Source organism: Phalangium opilio, unplaced genomic scaffold (assembly GCF_054372755.1).
Source record: "Phalangium opilio isolate 3A_F unplaced genomic scaffold, DU_Popi_V2 ptg000046l_1, whole genome shotgun sequence".
Taxonomy (NCBI): Eukaryota; Metazoa; Arthropoda; class Arachnida; order Opiliones; family Phalangiidae; genus Phalangium; species Phalangium opilio.
The window spans coordinates 4,569,764-4,583,146 of record NW_028324169.1 but is presented as its reverse complement, the minus strand read 5'-3'; the positions used below and the strand labels follow the sequence as shown (position 1 = coordinate 4,583,146).

General features: G+C 43.2%; 1 protein-coding gene across 1 annotated transcript; it reads left to right on the top strand.

Moving 5' to 3' along the window:
• The first annotated feature begins 437 nt into the window (after positions 1-437).
• On the top strand, positions 438-2,387 carry LOC149676406 (uncharacterized). The gene has a single exon (XM_089838721.1). It carries the CDS (start codon positions 438-440, stop codon positions 2,385-2,387), a length of 1,950 nt encoding a protein of 649 aa, XP_089694847.1.
• Positions 2,388-13,383: the final 10,996 nt, after the last annotated feature.

The following is a 13,383-nucleotide window of genomic DNA, read 5'->3' as shown; positions in this document are numbered from 1 at the left end:
ACGTAGCCCGGGAATCAGGGCAGTTGGAGGAGGACCGGATTGGAGTTCACTTCTAGTTTTACCAGTATTACACGATATAATGGACGTTATGTGTTCAGTTAATAATTCTAATTTGTTAATTACCAGTCAGAAGCCTAAAAACGATATTGTAAAAAATATAATGTTTTATGATAGCGATTTACTTTTTGGTAGATTGACTGTATTTTTTATCATTAATATATAACTTAGTAATAAAAACAATTTTAGTTAGTGTTCACAAAATTCCTGAGTGGTTCATTTCGTTCCGCGCGTCCGCGTATTCAGTCGGTTGATAGTTCTCTACGGGAGTTGGCGACTAGACACGAACATTTTGGTCCGTCGAGCCGGATCCTTTGCTGGCCGTCTTTTACGTGGGATTCTAGTTGCTGCTCACCTACCCAATTCGAAAGAAGTCCAACATGCCTGCAACGGCCTTGGAGAAAGCTATCGCAGAAAGAAACAAGGGCGAGATGCTGCTGAACAACATTGCCGGAAGATTAAAGACCGCTAAGACTAACTTGACCATCCATCAAGTAGAAATCTTCATTCAGGAGGCTGAGAGGGCATGGACCACTATAGACGAAGCTCATATCAGAATCATTGCTGCCGATCCCGAGAAGTCTAATGATCATATCCTGACATTGAACAGCTTATTCAATAGCTACGTGGATTCGGTATCCAGTTTAAAGGCACTCAAGGCAGCCTTAACTCCCCAGCCTGGCCAAGGCCCTACCACAAGTCCTCATGCAGAAATCAAGTTACCAAAGATTAATCTACCAACCTTCTCGGGAGAGGTACATGAATGGATCTCCTTTCGAGTCATGTATGTCACTGCCGTCCACAACAACATGGAGCTATCTGATGCGCAGAAATTCACGTATCTTAAATCAAGCTTGATCGGAAACGCCGCCAAGATAATCAAATCGTTGACCATTTCGGACGCCAACTACTCCGTAGCCTGGGACACAGTTACGGAGCGATACGAGAATAAGCGGGAGCTCTATTTTGCAACCATGAAACGGTTCACCTCATCGCTGCCATCTCTAACCACCAGTAATGCAACTTCGCTTCGATCCATTGTAGACATGACAATGGAATGCACAAGAGCCATTGACACCCTGAAGATTACCGACAAATGGGACGCTATCCTGCTTTATCTCATTACTCAGAAGTTAGACCCTGCATCGAAGGAGCATTGGGAGCTAAGTCTGAGTAATACCGAGATCCCTGAAAGCCAAGACCTCATAGCCTTCATCAAGCAAAGAGCCCGTTCATTGGCAGCATCGTCTTCCGGTACCAGCAGTCAGATGAAGGATCTTCATCCTAAAAGGATGAGTCTACAGGCCAGAACAGAAGCAACACCCAGCGCCGGTAATTGTTCCTTTTGTTCCGGCTCTCATTTCAATTACCGATGTCCGAAGTTTAACGCACTAAGAGTTAATGAGAGAAAGGCTCTGGTTGAAAAATCCAAGACTTGTTTCAACTGTCTTCGTAGCGGTCACAGAGTAAAGGACTGCCCCCTGGAGAAAGGCTGTAAAAGTTGTGGACGAAAACATCATTCGCTACTTCATTCGGAAACCGTCGATTCCCAGTCAAATGACCAGCCGGCGACCGGAACCCAACCCACAGGATCACATGGCCAATCAAGCCAAGCGCAAAACTTTCATTCACAAGACACCTCCTATTCAAAGTACGACTCCATGTTGGCCACGGCAGTCATCAGAGTAAAGACAGCTCAGGGTGGAAGTTTACCATTCCGGGCCCTGTTAGACGGCGGATCCACGGTGTCCTGTATTTCGGAAGCTTGCATCGGACAACTGGGCCTAAGGCGAGAAAGAGATGATACAGAAGTAGTGGGACTGGGTTCAGTTCGAATTGGCCGAAGCAGGGGTATTGCGCAAGTAAATTTCAAACCGCATTTCGATTCCAAGAAGCTTGAAAGATTCTGCATTAACGCCTACGTCTTGAAGAAGATTACATCACAGCTCCCAAGTAAGAAGTATGACACAAGTAGCTGGGGTCATATCACTCGTCTTCAATTAGCCGATCCTGCGTTCAATATACCGGCGGAGGTGGATATTCTCCTGGGCGCCGACGTCTTTTTCAAGATATTGCTCAATGGGAAACGAGCCGGTACCTCCATGTCACCAGTCGCTATCAACTCGAAGCTGGGTTGGCTCGTTTCTGGACCAACCGGCCGTCAGCCGCCGAATATTCAAGTCTATCATACGCTTAGCCTGGAAGAAAATCTCGAGAGATTTTGGGAGGTGGAACAGGTCCCGAAAAAGAAGAACAAAGTTGCGAGGCGGACTTTCAGAAGAATTATCATCGAGATTCAACCGGAAGATTCGTTGTTCGAATGCCCATGAAGCAGCCGGCAGTCCCTCTCGGCTCATCATACCCAATAACCAAGAAACGATTCCTACAGGTAGAAGCGAAACTTCAGTCTCGGATGGAAGTGAAGACTTTGTACCAGACATTTATGGAACAGTACGAGACCTTGGGACACATGTCCAAGACAAATCAAGAACCATCAGCCGATAAAGTCTACATCCCACATCATTATATCCTGAAGGACTGGAATCGGGTTAATAAGTTTAGAGTGGTCTTCGACGCGTCGGCGAAGACTAGTTCCGGCTTTTCGTTAAACGATGCTCAGCTAATTGGTCCGGTCGTGCAAGATTCGCTCTATACCATTCTGATGAGATTCAGGATACACAGAGTGGCGTTCACTGCAGATATATCGAAAATGTATCGCCAGATTCTAATTGCACCGGATTAACGCCATTTGCAATGTATTCTTTGGAGATCGGCACCAGATCAGCCAATTCAAGAGTTTCAACTTCTAACCGTCACATACGGTACGGCCTCGGCGCCATTCTTGGCAACACGAGTGCTACAGGAGCTAGCAAGTCGGGGTGCCATCGATTATCCTCTTGGAGCCGACATTACAAGAAGAGACTTTTACATGGACGATGTCATGAGTGGAAAGGAAAGCGTGGAAACATCGGTAAAAGCAATCTCTCAACTTCGGCAACTGCTCGACAGCGCCGGGTTTACACTCAGCAAATTCGCGTCGAACCAAGTGGAATGTCTAAAGGAAATCCCCATGGAGCTACGAGAAACTAAAGATATTTTATCAATGGAAGACCTTTCGGTGGTTCGGGCACTTGGGCTTTATTGGAACACAACAACTGATCAATTCTTGTTCAAGGTGAACGTTCCAGTATATCAATCAAGAATTACGAAAAGAAACCTGCTAGCCGAAATATCAAAGATCTTCGATCCAATGGGTTGGCTCGCACCAATTATAATCAGAACAAAGATACTGATGCAACAAGTTTGGAAGGAGAAGATCAGCTGGGACGATTACCCGACAGCGTCCGTCCAGCTCCAATGGGAAGAATTTCAAACAACCATCAAGCAAATTCAAAATATACATATCGATCGATGGATATACACTTCGCCAACACATTGCACTATCGAACTTCACGGCTTCTCCGATGCTTCCGAGAAGGCGTATGCTGGCGTGGTGTACATGAAAACAGAAGACCAAGATGGGAATATCTACGTATCCCTCCTAACGGCTAAAACAAAGGTGGCTCCTATCGCAAAAGCTATGACGATTCCACGGCTAGAACTTTGCGGCGCTCTACTCCTCGCTGATCTCATGGCAGCTACGCAAGAGTCGTTGGGACTTTCAGTCATCGACATGAAAGCTTGGACCGATTCCACTATCGTCCTCGGTTGGATCAAGTCATGTCCAAGCCGCTGGAAAACGTTCGTTGCCAATCGGGTAGCTAGAATTCAAGAAAATATTCCGTCACTGCAATGGGGTCACATACCAGGTTGCGAAAATCCAGCGGATATCGCCTCCAGGGGAATCGCTGTTGCCAATTTGGTCAACCATAAGCTGTGGTGGAAGGGACCATCATGGTTGGCCGACAAAGAAAGCGTTCCGAATGAAATAGGGCAACTCTCTACCGCTTGTCCCGAAGAGGGTCTTGAAGAGGAAGCCAAACGCACCGTAGTAGTTTCAACAACCCAGACAGGGGACAACTCGATCTTTGCGAGATATTCAACACTTCTTCGTCTACGGCGCATAATAGCCTGGATTCGTCGGTTCCTTAACAATACTCTCTCTAGACATCGAAAGAAGATCAATCCTCAATCGCTCATCTCTAAAATGATTGGTCCACTTCAATCCCAAGAATTGGAAGCCGCACTACGGACATTAATCACAATTGCCCAAGGCACGACATTTGCGAACGAAATAGCCGCATTGAAGGATGGTACACCGTTGACCAACACCAGCAAAATACTATGTCTGCGTCCCGAACTAGACACCAATGGAATTCTGAGAGTTGGGGGACGACTGAAACACGCTAATATAACATCAGCTATGAAGCATCCGATCATCCTACCACGTCATCATCGACTCACAGAACTACTTATCCAAGAAGCTCATATACAACATTTCCATGCTGGCGCTCAAATGGTCCAAGGAATATTGTCCTTGAATTATTGGATTATAAGAAGCCGAGACGCCATACGGTTCCAGATTCGGAAGTGCGTTACTTGCACAAGACATAGAGCTTCAACCGTAACCCAATTAATGGGTGACTTGCCGAATTCAAGAGTACAGTACAGTCAGGCCTTTCTGAAAACTGGCGTCGACTATGCGGGTCCGTTCCTGTTACGCCCCATCTCAAGAAGCAAGACCACATTCAAAGCATATCTGGCACTTTTTGTATGCTTTGTGACGCGCGCCTTACATCTGGAAATAGTCTCCTCTCAGACAACAGACGCCTTCATTGCAGCCCTAAGGAGATTCACATCAAGACGTGGCAAACCAATTGAGATATACAGTGATTGCGGTACGAACTTCGTCGGGGCTGCCAGAGAACTTAAGGAATTTGCACAAATAATCCAGTCCGAGCAGCATAATGAAGCCGTCACTAACCATCTATCTGGACAGGGTATACAATGGCATTTCAACCCGGCGGGCGCCCCTCATTTTGGCGGCTTATGGGAAGCGGGCGTGAAGTCCGTCAAGTATCATCTGCATAGAGTCGTTGGCTCCACCAGACTGACGTACGAGGAGTTTGCAACAATCATCACCCAGATAGAAGGAAGTCTTAACTCGAGGCCTCTCACTCCACTCTCATCCGATCCAAATGATCTCGAAGTCTTAACACCAGCTCACTTTCTAATCGGAGAATCCCTGCAATCTATTCCCGATCCTGATCTAGGCCACCTACCTACGAACAGACTAAATCGTTGGCAACTACTCCAAAAACTTAAGCAAGATGTGCATAGACGATGGCTCCGAGAGTATATCAGTAGATTACAACAAAGACCAAAATGGATGACGCAACAAAGGAATATCCAGATCGGTGACATGGTCCTCGTCAAATCCGACATCGAACCTTCAGCACGTTGGCCGCTAGCTCGAGTCATTCAAATACATCCAGGTCAAGATGGCTGCACGAGAGTTGTTACGCTACCAGTAAATGCGAAATCAAGAGACCCATCGTTAAATTATGCCTCTTGCCGTTTGACACCGAAGATAGTTAAGCTCTCATGTTAAGTCAATTAATACGGTCGTATTAAGGCCGGGAGAATGTTCAGTTAATAATTCTAATTTGTTAATTACCAGTCAGAAGCCTAAAAACGATATTGTAAAAAATATAATGTTTTATGATAGCGATTTACTTTTTGGTAGATTGACTGTATTTTTTATCATTAATATATAACTTAGTAATAAAAACAATTTTAGTTAGTGTTCACAAAATTCCTGAGTGGTTCATTTCGTTCCGCGCGTCCGCGTATTCAGTCGGTTGATAGTTCTCTACGGGAGTTGGCGACTAGACACGAACATTATGTTAAATTTAGTAACGGACTGATAATATTGTATTACACGGTTTTGTATTGCAATTGTTTATTGTTTATTGTTTATTCACTGATCAACCAGATTAATAGAAAATAAATGATTTTGATTGAATTGATTACGTAGTCGTGTGTTTTCGGTGTATCAATTGAAAACGCGCGGTAACAATTGGAGGGGCCGCCGAGATTAACTTTTGAATTTGGCGCCATCATTTTCCGGGCTTTGCGTTTGATGTGGACGTTTAACTCTTCTGCTTTCACCGAGTGAACTTCATTTTTGTGTACTGCCATCGGCTTGGTGGCTGGTGTACGTTTTGGCTTGTTCCCTCTGCACAACGTGGGATATTGGACACCCTGCAGTGAGCCCCTGACCCGGCTGGGGGGATCTATGAGGGTGTACCGCAGAGTCAACTGGAACAATCTACTACCGTTAACCAGGAATCTACGGCCGATAAGTTGATCTTACAAATTTTCTTTACTCGGTTTTTTTTTGGGTTTTTCTGTATTCTCTGTATATTGGCCCGCTGGGCATGAGTAAAGGGGGGGGGGGGTGTAGGATTCCTCAGTGGGCTATATCTTGCTATCGGAACCGCGTGATAGGGCGGGGCTTTAAGTTTGGATTCTTTGTATCGGCGTTCGCCAGCGCCAAGTTTTCATTTAGACGCCATTCTGTGACGATTGCCGTACTGTTTGTCTTACAAGTTTTTGATTCAGAATTTCAGACCGACTTAGAAGAAAAGTTTTTTCTCTCTCTCCCTTATTGCCTTATTGAATACAGACAATTTTTCGGTAAGGTTACGTATTTAAATCTTACTTAGGGGCAGTTTTGATTTATGAATTGACCGTAAACCAGTTATCCTAAGCCTTGGTCGCCATTATTGTTACCGTGCTGAGTCATTATTGCATGTCAGATCAGCCTACATATAGGGGGCCGCCAAATTGGGCCTTGATCTTATTGAACACATAAGTTCCCGTACTTAACCCTAGGTCAATTTATTTACTCTAAATCGGCTTTCTTATTTTCTTGAATTCGAAATGGGGCTCTATACTATACTGGACCAAATAATTCTACCATATTTTATATCATTTGCGGTCGCGATAGCTTTGGGATATGTGGGATTCTTGGTATGCCGTGAAATCGGTGCTACCTTGGGCTATAATCGACATACCCCGTTACATGGTTTTAACATTCCTCAACCCCGACATGGTAATAAACCCCAACTTCCAACTGGCCCTATTAAACATCCCGGGCCTCCCATATCCTTGACATTAAACCCAAAACCAGGCAAAGAGTGTAAGTTGCCATCTCGTTCCGGCACTTCAGAATTAATGGTCCGGTTCCTAAATGATTGTGATTCAAAACGTAAGGGTTCTCGTGGCTCCAAACCTTCACATAAAGCCAATTCGAGTAAATCGTCTGGATCAAACAGTTTCTTACGACCATCTGATTTAGACGCCGTGGATTATCAACGACGTAAAGACTGGCAAGCCCGGGCTAGGGCTGAAGCCGAGAGAATTAGGGCTACTGTTAGTCATTTTGGTAAAGAACATGGGACTAATGATCCATCTCGGGAGCCACCGAAGGGAGTTACCCCTTTATCACTCTCAAAGGCACCCCCTCAGCCACATATCCCGATACCGAGAGCTTCGTCACCCATGCATCGTAGGCCGGTTCTAGCCTCAGTCCCCTCTCATGTTTCCTCCGTCCGGTCAGGAACTGCCAATCCCCCTACACATGCATTGGTCGGGCCATCAACTTCTCAGATTTTCCCGCCCCATCATCAATGCCAAGGACTCCGGGAGCCGCAAGTGATAATCAGGCTGGACCACGAGCTTGTAACTCTCCCAGGGGATCTCCTATTCCAAAGCCTAGTGCGGTAGCCCCTGGTAATTGTCCGGGAAGAAGCCATACTTCTCTAGTTCAGTATGTTCCGGTGGTCAATCCTTCACAAACACCCCCGAGTGACTCATAGAGTGATTGGAACCAATACGTCCCCACCGGTGAACCCAACCAACCCGGTACAGGTAGTCGCAACTCCAGCCGGCGGCACGAATTATAACCCTGTCCTGGGACAAGCCTTAATGATACCCAGCTTTTCGGGTCGTGAGGATCCCAAATTATATTTACGCCAAATGGAAATGTTTATCCGGTATCATAGATTTGAGGTCCAGGACCTAGAGTTATTTACACCTCTGTCATTAAAAGACGATGCCCTTAGCTGGTGGGAAAATCATAGTCGCTATGCTAATCGTCCTGGGATGGGGTTATTTCCTTCTACAATTCAAACAAAAATATTTGTCCTCCCGAAGGGACAAAGAAATTAAGCCGCCCTTTATAGTATGAGACAGGGTGTAGCTGAAGACCTACAGTCATAACGTAGACGAGTCGTACAGTTAAATGATACCTTGGTCGACCCTGTTGCAGAACATGAGTCAGTCGAGATTATCATTACCAATGTTTTACCGGAAATCACCTTGCTGTTGCCGGAGGGTCTATGTCGTACAATGAACCAAGTTGAAAGAGAATTTACACGTATCCAGAGAGGTTTCGCCTGAAAGTATGACTCAGGGGGGTATAATCCAAATCTTAGCCAGAGGGCGCGTTTTTACGGTCCTCCAGGGACCGCATTTATTTCGGCGGCCAGTAATAACGGTCAGACAAGTGGCCCTAATAGACCACCACAATCCCAGGCAAGCTATCGTTGTGGTCGCTTTGGCCATCTTCGTCGGGATTGTCCTAGACCCGCAGTTACACCACCTCGCCCAGCTCAAGCGGTAAATTTGCCGGCGCTTCCACCTGCTGCCCCACAAGGTCCGGCCCCAGGTCAGGGAAACGCTTAGGACGCAACCTACACGGGTCTCAGGATGTGCGCCGGAACACACAAGACCCTATTCAAATTCATTCAGTCAGAAAGGATAATGTTAACGATAGTCGACTCAAGGGTACAGTAAATCAAGTCGCATGTAAACCATGTGTTGCTTTTCTTGATAGTGGGGCAGACCACAGTATTGTCGCTTGGGACTTCTTACATAAATTGGGAGTCATTTCATGAATACTTCCTCAATCGAACATTGTCAAGGGTGTACAGAAGGGCATAACTATTACTTTTGTGGGATATATTGACTTGGAGATAGATTTGGGGATGCAAATGGGAACAATACCGGTACGCTTTCAAGTTCTTATAGATATAGAATTCCCAGTTATCTTGGAAATGGGCCTACATGACGAGTTACGAGCTAGCATCGACTATGAACGCAATGAATTCCGGTATTGCAGTTATACCCTTCCCCTCATTTGTTTGAGAGATCATGCGCCCTGGTTCACCCATAACCAAGAACTCGACACCGGGACAGTTGATGTGTCCCAGTTAAACATGGGTACTTTGACGGAACGAGAAGTGGGGGACTTAATAAGAATCTGTCAAGAATTTTCATCCCTTTTCTCCGGTCGTTCGGGTAGAGCCCACCTGATACGACATCGGATCCAAATAAAACCTGGTACGGTCCCGATTCACCGTCAACCCTATAATCACAGTCGGGTAGCAAATGAAGAAATTGATACACAGGTAAAAGAATTATTGAAACAAGGGTTAGTTAAACCTTCAGTTAGTCCGTGGGCATCACGCACTATAGTAGTAAGTAAGAAAAACACTACCGAAAAACGCCTGTGAATAGACGTTACCCGGTTGAATAGCGTTACTGTGGACGATCCCTATCCGGTCCCACGTATTGAAGATATTATAGATTCTATGAGAAAGCCTACATATATCACTAAGCTCGACCTCAAATCCGGATACTGGCAGGTAGAGATGCACCCGGATGATATTGAGAAAACGGCTTTTGTTACCAGGGAGGGGAAATTTGAATGGCTTGTGATGCCGTTCGGTTTAAAGAATGCCCCATCAACAATCTCCCGTTTGATGAAGGTTTTAAAATATGCGAGTCGTTTTGGGGTCGGTGTATACCTGGATGACATTTTCATCGCTAATGCTAGCTGGAAGGAACACCTAGAAGCTCTTCGGTATGTGTTTTCAAAGCTGAAACACGCCGGTTTAACGCTTTATTTGAGAAAGTCGAGTTTTGGAGTTTCTAAGGTTGCGGTACTCTGGCTATGTAGTAAGGGCGCAAGGTGTACAAATTGACATGGAGAAAGTAGAGGCGATTAGGAAGTTTCCCCGACTTTGAACCATTAAACAGGTTTCGTCGTTTTTGGGGATGTGTGGGTTTCACTCCCGGTTTATTTCTCACTTCGCGGATCTTACGGCCCCACTTAATCGACTAAAACGTAAACACCAACGATGGCGGTGGGGACATGATGAGGAGAAATCTTATCAGGATTAAAAACAGGCTATGGCGGAAACAGCTATGCTGCAGGCCCCAACCCCAGGTGGGAAGTTCATTGTTACCACGGATGCTGAGATTTGTAAACGTGCAGAGGGGCAGATGTCACGAAAACCCTTGTGATGATGTCCAGCAGACAATATCATTTTCCCAAGCCATGGGCCAATTTTAAAAGTTATCCTTACTTGTTGGGCGAGGTATTTAAAAAATCAATCTTTTAAAATATAAAGTCTATGGTAAAAATAAGAAATGATAGGATCTTCAAGAAAAGTTGACAAATCCTAAAACAAAGCTTCAAAAGTTCCAGGGCCGTCGAGAGACTTTGCGGGCCCCGACAAAGATTATGGGTCGGGCTAGTAGAAAAATTCACCAACTCATTGGGAGGCAAAATATCCTGGTTAGAGATCTAAATCGGTTATTTAACATGGTAATTTGCCAGGGTAATTATAATTTACGTTTTTCTCCGATAAATTACGAAAATGGTAATTACCGGTTTAATTTACCACGGAATTCTTTTGCATAGAAATCGTCTAAAAGCTAAATGTTTTATATCGTGTTACACTTACAAATTTTGCGGTTTCGCGCATGTGTTCTTATTTGAAAAATGCTGTGAAAAGTTCATGTATTTTTCATTATTTAGCTTAAAAACTATCAATATAATTTATTTTTGAACTTTGATAAATTACCTTGAACGGTAATCTACGCTGAAAATTACGGCGTAATCTACCATTTTCCAAAATTACCGTAATTTTCGAACCCTAATCCTGGTGCACCGCAGTCGGCCTGCCAAATTAAGCACGCCGTGCACTCGTCAAAAGCATTTCGAACACAATTTTCTCGTAACAACTTAGGCACTTTTTAGTTTTGGTTCAAGTTAAAAGTGTGAAATTCTATTAACTAATAGTACTTACTGGTGTAATTGTATCGCCAAAATACAATTTTGTACCTTATATAGTTTAGGAAAGTCAAATTTTTACTATTTCACTCATGAAAAATCTAAAGTCCTTCTGGAAAAGCTGGTCACCTAAAATTTGGGATTTATTCAGTTTGTAATTTATGAAGTAAGGGAATATTTAAAAATTCTAAAAGTTCATTAAATTGTGTTTTACTTCTCACTTTAAAAACTTAAAAGAAGTGAAATCCTAACAAAAAAACTAACGTGTAAAAATAGGCAAAGCTTTGTTTCGGAACAGCTACATCATAAGTTCTGAAATCCCATGGACAGCTAAGTTTCATATAAATATTCTTGAATTTCATACACTTTCATATAAAACATATTCTCACTTGCATTATGTTTTAGCACAGCTGAAATGAGGTAATAATAATATTACCAATATTATAAACAATTAAAGATATGCATTATATAAACGAAGTTTACAAAATTTTCTTTAAACCTAGGCTGTAAATGGCATGTCTGAACATTTAACGGTGTAGCAGGTCCCAGGCGACGCTTGTCATACTTTTACAAGTTTTTTTTCCACGGATAATAAGTTTAGAAGTTCATTTAACATAAAATTGTGATATTCTTTAGGCTTCTTTAATTTCAACTCACAAAATATGAAGTAACAACTAAGCAAACCATTTACGATCGACTGCGAGACGCTGTGTATACTAGTTGTTGCGTGACTACTTTGCCTAAACCCATAACCATTAACTTTGAAGTCAGAGAGCTGTTGGTATATGACTAATTGGCTTATGAACTATTCATGCCTGCCCGATCGTCCATAGCAAAGAAATAACTGTAAAAACTTTTTCAGTGGCCTAGGGTGATTCCCGTGAGAACAAAACTTAAACCTCCGTTTATTTTTTACTTTCAGTAAAATTCTTAGTGGGAAAAGGGGGGAATTAGGGACTGAGAGCATTTTAAGAGCAGGTTCAAGTTAAGAAACTACCGCTTTTCGTTCAATTTATACCTTTTACTGTTGAAGATAACATTTCTTTAAAAGCTTCATACTTAAATTTTCACAAGCAATATCGAATAGAATTAACAAAGGTCGAGGCCCAGCCGGGCACCCTGAGAGGTACGGGCCCCGGGAAAATGCACCGAATTGCCCCCCTCTCTCGACGGCCCTGTAATCTAAACTAAGATCAAGCACCACGCAAGAAGCTTCAGAAACTCATTGAACAAGCAGAGGATCGCTGTGAGGAAGCTTTTTGCTTATTGGGCCTCCTTGACAATTATAATTTAAAACTATCTCTCCACTAAATCTTTGTTTTGTACCAACTGCAACTGGTATTATGATACTTTTCTCCGACCTTTTTCAGTTAGTTTCTTAATCATGATTTTTCCATGTTTAATTCTTTGTTTTTGTAAAATTTGTGATATTTTCAATGCATTTGAACTAAAATTGCGTTTACATAATAAAGTTTTTTTGGTAGAAACACAAGGGCTCTTCTGAACTTTCCCAAAATAGGTGTGTTTTAGGCTTTAGGGCCTATAATTTTGTTTAATTATAAGATTTTTAGCCTAATGTTAAGCAACACGTTTAATCTGGGAACGGGAGTGAAAGTACTAAAATTTTTTTATGAAGCAATTTAGTTATGAATTTTTTAACCAGTTTTAGATAGAATAGATTGTAACACACCTCTCATTAAAATTTCAGGACATTTGGACCAGTAGATCCGAAGATATTATCAGTCTTAGCACTGAACCCATCATTTTGATTTTGAAAATATTTTTTTTTAAATAAACTATCCACTCTAGAAGCTTGAATCCTTTTTAGAATAATAAAACACGTCGAATTTCACGTCTCATAAAAATTTCAGGTCATTTCGATCAATAGGACAAAGGATCTAGCCAAAAATCCGACCAAATGGAACGTAATGTTAATTTTCGTAGACTTGGATTTTTTTTTAAAAAGTCGCGCTTATACATGTAAACTGAATTCTTTCATCGGGCTTCTATAGCGCGAGCAGCTTGCGTCGTGACGCGCGTGATCGAGTGGGCTATGGATTAGCAAAACTAAATTATCGTAGATCACATGTGTCGAAGGGGGAGTGGCTTGTGACATGGAGGCTAGATATGCCCTACCAGAACAAAGGAGTGGAAGCTCCAAGAATTCTGGCAGCCATGTTACAATATGCTAGCTATTTTTCCTAATATTGAACCATCATTACCAAAGCCATTTTTGCAGC